The 12537-nt window shown below is 37.4% G+C and overlaps 1 protein-coding gene across 1 annotated transcript in view; it reads right to left on the reverse strand.

The window, feature by feature from the left end:
- Positions 1 to 776: 776 nt before the first annotated feature.
- LOC107657055 (nucleolar protein 4-like) overlaps positions 777 to 12537 on the reverse strand; it is a 122495-nt gene continuing 110734 nt past the window's right edge. The window contains exons 6-11 of the mRNA XM_016445061.1: positions 6833 to 7176; positions 5886 to 6065; positions 5568 to 5756; positions 4743 to 4865; positions 4422 to 4626; positions 777 to 3149 (exon numbers count right to left, since the gene is read on the reverse strand). Of these exons, the coding sequence (XP_016300547.1) occupies positions 2947 to 3149; positions 4422 to 4626; positions 4743 to 4865; positions 5568 to 5756; positions 5886 to 6065; positions 6833 to 7176 (1244 nt within the window). The 3' untranslated portion in view covers positions 777 to 2946. The remainder of the gene's footprint in view (positions 3150 to 4421; positions 4627 to 4742; positions 4866 to 5567; positions 5757 to 5885; positions 6066 to 6832; positions 7177 to 12537) is intronic.

A 12537-nucleotide genomic window follows, 5' to 3' on the forward strand; every position in this document is an offset into this window, starting at 1 on the left:
ATGGCAACAGCACAGAAAAGGAGGAGAGAGGACGTTTGATCATGAGAATTTTTTCCCCCAAATTAAACCCCTTGAATGCGTAGGTCAAAATGTGTGTCAGAAACGTGTTTAGGTTAAATTTCACTCCAAAAATCAAAAAAATAAAATCAGAAATTGTATTTTGTGGAAGAGAAAACTATTGTTAGGACAATTCGTTTTTTCAATAAACATTTTTTTTGTATGATTTAATCAAGCATATCAACCTCAATTCTCATTACGAAATGAAAAAAAAAAAATCAGATTCTTCAAATTCTTTATTATATTATTTAATATATATAACTTATTCTACTATACTGAAATTATAAAGATTTAAATATCTTAGTGGTATTTGTAGTTCCTTTTAAATTTGTCAATTTAATAAAAAATGTATTACAGTATATTTACTGTAATTTTGTACTGTAATATGTAAAAAATGGTTTATAATTGAAATTATAAATTACAGAATTTCTAATGAACTTAACGAATTTTGTAATAACATTTCAATTACAAAAAAAAACAAAAAACAAAAAAAAAACCTCAAACAAAAACTAAAAAGTGAAATGTAGGAAGCATTAAGGTAATGAGCATTTTTGTGAAAAAATGTGCTTAATTAAAATATCAGAAACCAAAAAGCAGAATTAATTTTCTTTATGCAAAATACAATTTCTTATTTTATTTATTTTGGGGCTAAACTTAGAAATGTAATTAAAAACAAAATTAATATTTTAAAATATTTTAAAGCATTTAATTTGTAAATATTTTTAAATATTTACATATCTCCCCTTATTTCCTTATTAAGTTCTCTCCTGAAATTAAGTAAAAGAAAAAGCGAAGACAGTCAGAGATGAGAGAGGTTAAGGACCCTTTTGTGATCAGAGCAACATTAACCAGAGCAGCGCACAGTGAGGAGAGGTCTCACGCTGTCAATTGTGCATATGTCTTCACGTATGTAACAACTCAATATCGAAGTAGGAGGCTTGACTGTGAAGGCCAACCATAAATATAATAATTAAGAAATCACTACTTCTATATATCCACTGTTGTGTTTTGAGTAGAGGTGTCAAAATTGCACACAAATATGTCTTAAGAGGGCAGTGTAGTCTCTGGTCACACTCACTCATCATCATGGCTTTCAATCATAAGTAGGTCCCGGTCATGTGATTATGAATGTAATGATTCTGAAGGCTCCTCAGCGGGGGTCATGGTAGCCTCTCTGTATTAGTCTGTCTCCTTTAGGGCCAGAAATGCGTTTGATTATCTTCTGCATTGCGATATTCTTTCTCCATCCCCCACTAGCAGTGCAACACGGAGCCACCGAGCTCCTCAATCACAGATTAGCACTGCCTCTGTGTGCAAATGGAGCAAATTACAGTGACATTACTGTCAGTCAGTCCCTAAACAAATCTACCTCACTAACTACACATTTTTAAACCTCTCCTGATAAATATTCAGTTCACTAAAGACCCTTTAGCATGTCTGTTCGTGTCATACACGTGTTCGTGTATGCGCCAAGCTCTTGTGCCAAAGACGATTTGATCCCAGTTGATCTCGAGATTTAAGCACACACCGCACTTTTAGAACAAATCAAACAAAAGCAAACACAAGCAAACACAAGCAGCCCTCAGTATTAAATCAAACACTCTTGACCAGAATGCAAAACGGCAGGGTTTTTTTTTTTTATCTTTCTTTTGGATTTGGCTTCCATTTCGTTTTTTTTTTGCCTTGTTTTCTTTTTTCGCCTTTGAGGTGCTCTGGTTGTGTTTGGGAGGCTTGAGGTTTCAGGTCTGTGGCATTACGTTGGAGTCCATAGCAGCAGAGTGGATTAATGGCCATTAAGAAAAGTCAACAGATAAAAGACTAACAAGCTTCCATTCCGGATCCTTCCTCTCTATCTCCGTCCAAAGCAGAATAATAAGGTGGAGGAGAAGAGAGGATGTACAGGAGAAATGGAAGGACATATAAGAGAAGAGGAGAACAGAAGGTGACCCGTACAGTGGAAACAAAGAGAGTTGGCATCTATGAGGCCGAAGTGTTTAAATGCATCAGTACGGGTCCATTCCCAAAACAAGTTCAGTATATTTTTGCCATCAATACCTTGAAATGGATCGGAATATATACAACACATTTGGAGGGGGTGGAAAAGAAAATCTTCACTTCAATTACAGAAACAAATTCACTCCCACTCTCTGCCTTCGAATCCCAAATCACTGGACCGTGAAGTCGAGGACGGACAGGTGATCATTTTCTTTTCCCACACACAGAGAGGAGAACGCTGGGAGAGAGAGAGCGGGACAGACAGGCTGAGGTATTTCCAGGTGAGCTTCCACCTGCGTATCTATATGCATAAATTAATGATTCAGAGGTCAGAATGAATGGAAAAGTGCTTCAGGACACAGCGAGTGCTTATTTACAGCAAATACAAAGGTCTCTTAGTTTTCTTCTTGCTCTTTTTATCTTCTTTCTTTCCATTACGCCTCCAAATCAAAAGTGTCTTCAATTAGTTAGTGCCGTCTGGAGGATTGGCGTGCCGTAATTCCTCCTTTGAAGTAGCTAAAAACCAAGAAAATCCGAAATCGATGGCTCTCAGTGGGGAACGAAGGGCGGTTAAACAGAGGGAGGCCGTGGAGAGGAGCAGTACGTGGAGGATGCTTCGAACCGTCTGCTTCAGCACTGCAGTGTCCTTCAAAGATTCATCTCCACGTTTGTCCTCTTCATCTCTTGGCTGTTCTCGTTGAAATATGAATGCAAAAGCTTGATGAAGCGGTGTGTTTTCTCTCTCTTCTAATGTCTTTAAGAGCCAGATGGTTTTCCTTGGTGACTGGAAAACCTGTGACGATGAGGATGATGATCATGTGAGGGACACAGTCAGTTATGAGGTCCAGAGGGACAAGGGTATGTGTGTAGTCAGAGAGAGTGTTGAAAATTGGTTCAGTTCTGTTGTAGTATGAGGGTCTCCAGCTCATCTGCCGATCGTAGCAGGAAGGCTGCAGACTCACGGTATCCCGCGATCAGCTGACGCACTGCCGCCACTTCTGTATGGCTGAGCTGAGCTCCTCCGTTCCTGCCGAGACTACTGGAGCTTGGCGAGGACGAATTTGAGGCCAGAGACTTCATACTGAGATCAGTAGGTCCTGAACGGAGCGAATAAAAATATAATTACAGACATAAAAACAACTAAGAACAGAGACACAGTAGCTCTTAAGGGAGGATAAAAAAAAATCTTAAAAACTCAAGATTGCTCTTTTAATCTATTCCAATTTAAAGTGCCACAGGAAATGAAATCCGTTAAAAATTAGTGTGTACCAGAAATACTGGCACACCGTTGTGGGCTGCACACATTCACGTACAGCATGACCAGCATAGTCCAATCCTTCAAAAAATTACTCTTTTAAACCGGTTCTTTTTTAGTGACTGAGAAACATGCAGTGTGAGCAGTGCAGCCTGATTCATCAACAAATGACTCTTTAGAGTCAGTGAATCATTCAAAAAGACTTTTCCACAAACTCTCTAAATGCATTCATGGGAATTTATAACCAAAGTGTTGGTTTATATTTTTATAATAATTTTTTATATTTTAAACGAAATAGTTTTACATGAGAAATGTTATTTTGTTTACTTAAGCTGATTTCCACATTGCATTGATTGATATACATTAATTACATAGCAGTTGTGCTGCAAAGTTTGGGCCTGGATGTTACATTTTAAAATTAATTAGTTAAAAGGTTTCCAATATATGAAATATGTCCAAATTAATTAAATTGAATAAAAAAAGAACTGAAATTTTCATCAATACCCAGCCTCAGTAGCTCTGTCAAAAAACTAGTTAGCTGTCTCTCTGACATCATTTTAAGGACCCCCACTGTCCAACACAATATTTAGCAACCCCCTACATAATATAATATTAAGAGAACTTTACATATATAATTTATTAATGATAATATATTATTAATAGAAACTGGGAATGTCAATGTAGTTACAATGGAGTAATTAAATTAATTAACCATAATTGATTTTGTGATTTTCAAGAACGGTATGATTTCAGTTTATATCTTGATTGTATGTTTTTTTTTAGCATTTTAATTATATGAATGTTTTATAATGTTAGAATGTTTTAATATATTAAAAAGAAAATTATTATTAACTAATTATTAACAATAATAATTTAACTCATTGTAAGTCATCCTGCAGCCCCCTTGGAAGTTTGCCAATGGCCCTCAAGTGGCCCCCTGGTTGAGAACCACTGTTTAATGCATCATAGCCCTTATATAATGTAAATTACTTCGTTTATGTCACATGTTAAGGCAACTTTGCTTGTATCCTATATGCTTTCACAGATAAGGCAATTGTGTGAGTAAGCATCAAGTTCAAACTTCAGTTAGGATGCTGTCAGCTTCCTCTCTCACCGTTGGTCTGGGCGGTAGCTGTTGTCAGGGACACTGGGTGTTGCATGCTGGCACACAGTCCTCCATAACCACGGTAACTGTAGTTGAGGCCTCCATTGATGTATAGCTGGTCCTGGGAGTAGGCTGAGGCAGCAAGGGAGTATGCAGATTGGGTCAGCGAGACCGGCTCACGAGAGACCGCCTTATCCAGAGATAACGGCTCATCCTGAGAGAGAAACAATTATATCAGGCTACCTTGGTTTTAAAATTAAGAGACAGACTGACACCAATGCATGTCCAAGTTTCACATGCACATGCATACACTTATACATCGCTACTTACGTGTGCCTGGTAGACATCCATGCGCATTCTTTTGGCAGCTTTGCGTGATTCACTCTCACAGGCGGCTGCTAGAATGTTCTCAGCCAGCGCTGAGGTCAGGTGGGGTGGCGTGGGTCGAGTCTGCTAGTACACACACAGTACATTTAATATATTAACTATTATGTACTAATTTTATGGGTCATGGTGAAAGAACACTTAATTTCTCAGAATCTCTTATTTTATGTGTAAAGTATGTTATACACAACCGTTTGTAAGATTTCTAAAAGTACGCTCGCTCACCAAGGCCGCATTTATTTGATACATTTCTTTTTAGGATTCTTCAACAAATTGAAAGTTCAAAAGAAAAGCATTTGAAACTGAAATTTTTTGTAAAATTATAAATGCCTTTACTGTCACTTTCGGTCGATTTACGCTGTCCTTGCTAAATAATGAAGAATAAGGAAACAGAATTTTTTTTTTCTAAAAAGTTATTTGAAAACAATTAGATTACATTTTGTCTTGTAGTACAGCAACATTAAAATCTGTTAACAGTTTTGAACTTAATTTACAGAAATATGTCTAATATGAAAAAATGAATGTGCATATTGAGGAATGCATTTACAAAACTAGTCTACATTAATTATGTACTTTTACGTACAAACTTTACAATGTCATCTCATGAATATGAATGTTGAATTTTTGCCTGGTGTTTGCTTCATCACAAAACAAAACTCTATTTCTCAGTGTCTGTAGTGTTGTGTCTGTAGTGTTGACCACCAGGGGGCAATATAAGTCATCTAACCATTACAAAGAGCAGAAAGAGCAGCTCAATGTGGCATCGTGTACCTCCATGCCATTCTTCTTCATACGACGGCAGGATTTGAGGTAGGTACGGATGCGTTTGCGAGCACGTTCCTGGAACTCTGGGAACTGACGGCTGCAGGACTCAATAATGGCCTGGATCTTCTCTTTAGGCTGTTTAGAGATTGGCACCATACGGTCCAGGTTCTCATCCACAAAGAGACGCACAAACATCTAGAAAAAGAGAGAGAAATTAGTTACTTCAACTAAGTATGAGGTGTGAGTGAAAGCCATGCAAGACCACATGGTTTATAGCTCTTTTTATGCATTAGAACATCATGAGTTTAATGCCTTTATACTCACATTAAAAGCCTTCAACCTCTCTGGATCCACTCCTTCTGCATCATTGATCTTATCGCTATCGTCGTGGTCGTCATGGTCATCGTCATCATCGTCAGCCGCCTGAGACCGACCAACAGTCAGATCTTCAGGGCACATCTCCATCTTTATTGAATCATAGCTGCCTGAATTGTATTGAGGAGACTGCAAAAACACACAAAGAAACCAAGGTAAGCCTTCTGTCTGCAAGAGTCTATTGACAATCAGAAAAAACTTTCAAAGGAGGACACAGACTGAAAGATATATCAAAAAGATGATGTCTACCAATAAGGCCATTCATGACCACCGACGGCGCTTTTGGCTGATGAAAACCAATTCTTCAAGGTCTAACAGTGTTATTCAGACATTCTCGGTACCAAGAGTCTTGGGCTGCATTTCAGATTGTGAATCCGTTTGTTTGAAAGATATTTTTGCGCTCTTCTTTTCACAAAGACAATACAATTAAACAGAAGATGGGAAGCAACAGAGGCTGACCATGGAAAATAGGAATGAAATGAAAGTTTCTATTCAGACTGGAGCCTTCTCGGCATATTGTTCAAACCTCTCTGCATCAGTCTAAATGAAAAACACTCCTTGCCAAGCTAGCTAACTGAATAAATGAGGTTTGCTTGAGCGCCTTTGCCACTGTGGGTTCAACTCGCATTGTATGCTCAAAACAAATGACAATCTGTTGTGTACAAGGGTGAAGGAAAAGTCTACAGGCAGAACCAGTAGCACTGTTAGTTAGATTAGCAAATAAGGATGTTAAAAATTCAGGTACTTAATTTCCAAGTTGATACTAAGATAAAAAAAATATATATATGTAAAAAAGACGATACCAGTGAAATTTTTCTGCTACTGGTAATGATTACTGAAATTTTGGTATTGTGTGAAGTAGCATTCAGCATTTTTATGGTCCTAAAAGAATATACCTTGCTATTATAGTCCCTGATATCTCGGTCAAGGCGTAGCTCTGAGGATTTGGGGTATTTTCTGCGCAGCTCCTCTGTGTGCTCAGGGTTAAAGGTCGCCAGCATGGCAGCAGCACTAGGCAGGGCCTGACTCAGTCTGTCGCTGAGGTTGACTGGTTGCTGGTCCTCTGAAGATGAGGACGAGGATGTCGTGGTGAAGTCGAGTGGTGCCGCGTTACCATTTCCGTTGCCGTTAACCGATCTGGCTCCTGTCCCTGTACTTTCACTCACACCGGCCACACCTACTGAGGGAGGAGTCAGAGTGCGAATCCCATTGCCACTCCCACTTTCAGAAGATGAATCATCTGAAAACATACACAACGTACAGCGAAAAATTAGTACTGTTCCATCAGCATACAGTTCCATACAGTAATTTCTAATTTTCACCCAAACATAATGACAATTTCCCAAGTAATTTTTCAATAATTTCCTAAACATTCCCCCATTATTGGTCAGTTAGCTGTAACATAGCTAACTGTAAACTGTCTGAAGAGGATACTTATGACTGCATCTGCAAGTGTGAAGCCCATTCGTTGCTGTTTTATAAGATGAGCCTTTTAAAACACATTGTTTATGTTGCCCTCTGACAAGACTTCTTCCTGTCATGCTAACAATGTTAGCATGCTAATTTGCTACACTGGAAGCATTCACATTCATCTATGAGTGCCAGCCGGTCTGGATCTACATCCACTACGAAGTCCATTCTACCAGATGGTGTATGTGGTGTTCAGTATTGTCCAGTTCTAAGGGCTGGATGTATGGAAATTAGTTTATGAAGAGATCTATACCACAGCAGAGCTGAACAGAGCACAACACACACTCAGACACATAGAAACATATACCCCTGTGCTTAAAACACACAACCCGGATATACAAGTGCAATACATTTTAGAATTTTGAGAAAATATACTATATCTCATGTGTTGTTGTACATTTTTTCAATATACATGCATTATATTACTCTTGTGAAAAAGAAGTGTGCTTAATTGTATTAAATGTGTACCTGTAGTGTACTTCAAATAAAAGTATTTTTTTTAAAACTGCCTTGGCAGATAATATAATATTAAGAAAATAAAAGACTTTAAGTGTACTTAAAGAGAGTAAACTTTCACGAGGGGTCAACACACATAAAGATGCTTTTAAAAAGTGCATTTGTAATAAAACTTTTTTCTTTAAAGTACATTTATGCTTATGTAAAGTACTTACATAATATGTATGTTAATATGTAGTTAATATATTTTAAAAGTACTAAATTGCAACTTCATTATAAAAAATGTCATTACAAATATATTTCAATTCATGACATAAGTTTCAATAGAAATGACATGAAAGTACATTTTACCATAATTGCTCGTCAATACATTGGGGCACTTTAACCTTATTTCAAAGACAATAGTAATTACGAAATGACATAAATATGTACTTAAATCCTAACTAAGTGGGTCAGAAATCATTGTTAAGCTCAATTAACTGCATTTAATATAACTATAAGCTATAATACATTTTCATTTAATTGCAATTTACAAATAAGTAATAAAAAACATGATTGCCTGACCAAAAAAATGATCTTGCACATACAAACAGACACCTCAGCAAACTAATACAGCAAAGATGTAAAGCACTGTGCAAATAAAAAACAACAGCAAAAAAAAAATGTGCGTGTAAAGTTGTAATGCCTACATACAGCTATAGGGGGAAATAACAGCGAGGGCAGAATTGGGGTCAGCGTACAGTGACAGCAGAAAAAAACAGACAGAGGGAAGAAAAAGAGAGCGGACAGGATGGATTGGATGTAGAAGAGAGGGCACAGGCCGGTTGAAGAAGGAGGGATGGAGATTGGATGAAAAGAGGGAGGGGGTGATGCGGAGTGAGTTAGGGGATGAGGGCAGTGGGAAGCAGGTCAGAGTCAGGGGCACTGAACATCAATGGAGGAAGGGAGAGAAGGATGGGGGGATGGTGAAATTATTAGTGGAGGACACTGGATGAGAGGATGTGAGAGGGAGGAATATAAAAGAAAGCTGGGTGTTACCGAAAGGGAGAGGGGCAGAAAGAAAGAGGGATGGAAGAATAAGCCCAAGAGTGAGAGAGAGAGGCAGAAGAGACATTGAATGTGTGTAGGGGGTGAGCGTGGCAGAGACAGCCGCATATTTATTGGAGTATAAAGAGTATTCATGCAAGGAAGGGAAGGCCAGACTAATGCCTGCCAGCTCTGCTAAAAAGCTCTAAAGCGTTCACACACACACTCTCACAGTTTTTCTTGCCATTCCCTCCTTCACTGGTCTTTCAGGAAAGGTGTTTGAATGACAGATGAGAGAGCTCCCAGTGTAATGTCCATAAAATGTGTGAGTGTGCACACGGGCGCTGCGGTGGATGTCTCTTATGCGCTGTCATGTGCTGAACACACTATTTGCTTGCCTCTGCTCAGGAAACGGCTGCAGCAGTCATGCTTTTGAAGTGCAGCTACTGGGCCAAGGCTGCTGCTGCGTTTCTCTCGGGTATGTTTCGTGCAGCTTGAAAATGGTTGGTGGTTACATTGGCATTTAGGAATGTTCTTCCTGACGTGTGTGTACACTGGCTCCAATATTCACTTTTTTGCCACACTTGTCAATTGCGAGTGAACTGAGATATTTTAATTAATATTTTTTTTAATTATACGACATATATTTTATATAAAGTCTCATATGATCTCATATAATCTGTCATTGATAAAAATATAGTAAAATTATGAAATATTATTAAAATTTAAAATAACCGTTTTCTATTTTAATAAATTTTAAAATGTAATTTATTCTTGTGATGCAAATCTGAATTTTCAGCAGCTATTACTCCAGTCTTCAGTGTCACATGATCCTTTAGAAATCATTTTAATAATGTGATATGTTTTTTTTTCAGGATTCTTTTATGAATAGCAATTTCAAAAGAACCGCATTTATTTGAAATAGAAATCTTTTGTAAAATTATAAATGTTTTTCTGTCACCTTTAGATAAATTTAATGAATCCTTGCTGAATAAAAGTATTAATTTCTTAAAAAAAAAACTTACTGACCCCAGGTTTATGATTGGTAGTTCATATGATGATAAATATGAATAATATTAATACTAAAAATGTTATTAATAATATTATGGCATTCTATTTATGCAAAGTCTAAAAGGTCACATGCTTATATGTTTTGATCATTCATAACATGAAAATAAGTTTAGTAATTTATTTAAACAATATATTAAATTAATCCATTTCTACAAAAACCCACCAAATTCTGACATTCATCAGAACACCAGATGTTAAAAACCTGATAACCAATTAAGTAGAAAAAGGTGAATATAGGTTAAAAAAATATTGCTAAAAAAAAAAAGGTCAGCTGGCCAGTGTCACTTTGGAGCATTAGCTGTGGGCCGTGTCCACACAGAATTAATCTTTAAGATAACTGGACTGATGGGAGCTGCTTTATCATAGTAGTGTAGTATTCAGACCATCTCAGACAAACATGCACACAGACCCTTGTGCTTTAACAAGGACAGTGGAAGGGAGTTTGATAACCTCCTTCTCACGATATGAATCCCCGAAAGCAGGTGGCAGCTTCCTGAAGCTCTCCTTTCTCATTTGATACAAATAATGACAGCCAATAAACCCTCTTAACCGCGTGACAAGCATGAAGTATGATTATCCCTGGCTCATGTCACTCGACTGGCCCAGGTCCAGTTAACTCCTGCGGAGAGAGTTCACCTTTTAATCATCCAGAGTAAAAGCCTGCGTCTGAACATCCTGGAGTTTTCTCCATCCATCCACCCATTCTGATTTTAGACTCAAATTCTACCCATCCTACAAATACAATAGTTAAAGGTGAGGCCAAAGGCTACTTTAGATTCTGCTAATGTGATATGTTTTTTTTTCAGGATTCTTTTATGAATAGCAATTTCAAAAGAACCGCATTTATTTGAAATAGAAATCTTTTGTAAAATTATAAATGTTTTTCTGTCACCTTTAGATAAATTTAATGAATCCTTGCTGAATAAAAGTATTAATTTCTTAAAAAAAAAACTTACTGACCCCAGGTTTATGATTGGTAGTTCATATGATGATAAATATGAATAATATTAATACTAAAAATGTTATTAATAATATTATGGCATTCTATTTATGCAAAGTCTAAAAGGTCACATGCTTATATGTTTTGATCATTCATAACATGAAAATAAGTTTAGTAATTTATTTAAACAATATATTAAATTAATCCATTTCTACAAAAACCCACCAAATTCTGACATTCATCAGAACACCAGATGTTAAAAACCTGATAACCAATTAAGTAGAAAAAGGTGAATATAGGTTAAAAAAATATTGCTAAAAAAAAAAAGGTCAGCTGGCCAGTGTCACTTTGGAGCATTAGCTGTGGGCCGTGTCCACACAGAATTAATCTTTAAGATAACTGGACTGATGGGAGCTGCTTTATCATAGTAGTGTAGTATTCAGACCATCTCAGACAAACATGCACACAGACCCTTGTGCTTTAACAAGGACAGTGGAAGGGAGTTTGATAACCTCCTTCTCACGATATGAATCCCCGAAAGCAGGTGGCAGCTTCCTGAAGCTCTCCTTTCTCATTTGATACAAATAATGACAGCCAATAAACCCTCTTAACCGCGTGACAAGCATGAAGTATGATTATCCCTGGCTCATGTCACTCGACTGGCCCAGGTCCAGTTAACTCCTGCGGAGAGAGTTCACCTTTTAATCATCCAGAGTAAAAGCCTGCGTCTGAACATCCTGGAGTTTTCTCCATCCATCCACCCATTCTGATTTTAGACTCAAATTCTACCCATCCTACAAATACAATAGTTAAAGGTGAGGCCAAAGGCTACTTTAGATTCTGCTGTATTTTGCGAGTTTAAAACATGTTTTATATTTCATGTAATGTTTTAAAAATTAATTCTACTTCTATTCAGTGTTAACTACATTAATACTGTATAAAAATGACTACATCTCTGAAGAAAAAAAACAGTGGGTCGAGTGATTGTCGCTATGATTATTCCCGTAATTACTCTAGCAGGTGTGTGTTTGCATGTGACACACACAGACACGCAGAGGGGTGCAGGCACAACAGTCTATAGCACCGCTGTGCTTCCTGTCTCTGAATCTCAGTAACGACAATCAGGTGTAATGATCCAGCCTACATAGCAGGGCCTGTGAGGAGTCACCATAACACAAACATTTCATCAAGGGGTGCAAGGCATCTAAACAGGGTGGCAGCAAGCAGGAGGGAATGAGAGATGGTCAGCTCTTTTCTTGCACAGTAATTGACTGTTTTTTTTTATTCATGCGGATGACCTCCAATTAGTGGGCTCCTCCGATAAGCCTGAACCTGTTAGTCAACTCCCCCACTGCAGTCTAACAGAATCTTATTCACCACACACATTTCTTACAGATTCTCCCTCCTCGTCCCTCATTTCTTCAGACCAGCACCAGTCAATGGGTTGCTTCAATGACAAATCACACACCTGTGCAACTTTTCTGAGATTTTCACTGTGTAAGCTGTCTAATAGCTAAGCATAGCTCTCAGCACTTAAGATATTTATCAATTAATTACCTTAAATAAATATAACTACACATACAATTTTTGTATTCAGTTTTTTATAAAAAACTAGATTTCTACATTTATATATATATA

This window comes from Sinocyclocheilus anshuiensis, unplaced genomic scaffold, assembly GCF_001515605.1.
Source record: "Sinocyclocheilus anshuiensis isolate Anshui unplaced genomic scaffold, SAMN03320099.WGS_v1.1 scaffold1453, whole genome shotgun sequence".
Classification (NCBI taxonomy): domain Eukaryota; kingdom Metazoa; phylum Chordata; class Actinopteri; order Cypriniformes; family Cyprinidae; genus Sinocyclocheilus; species Sinocyclocheilus anshuiensis.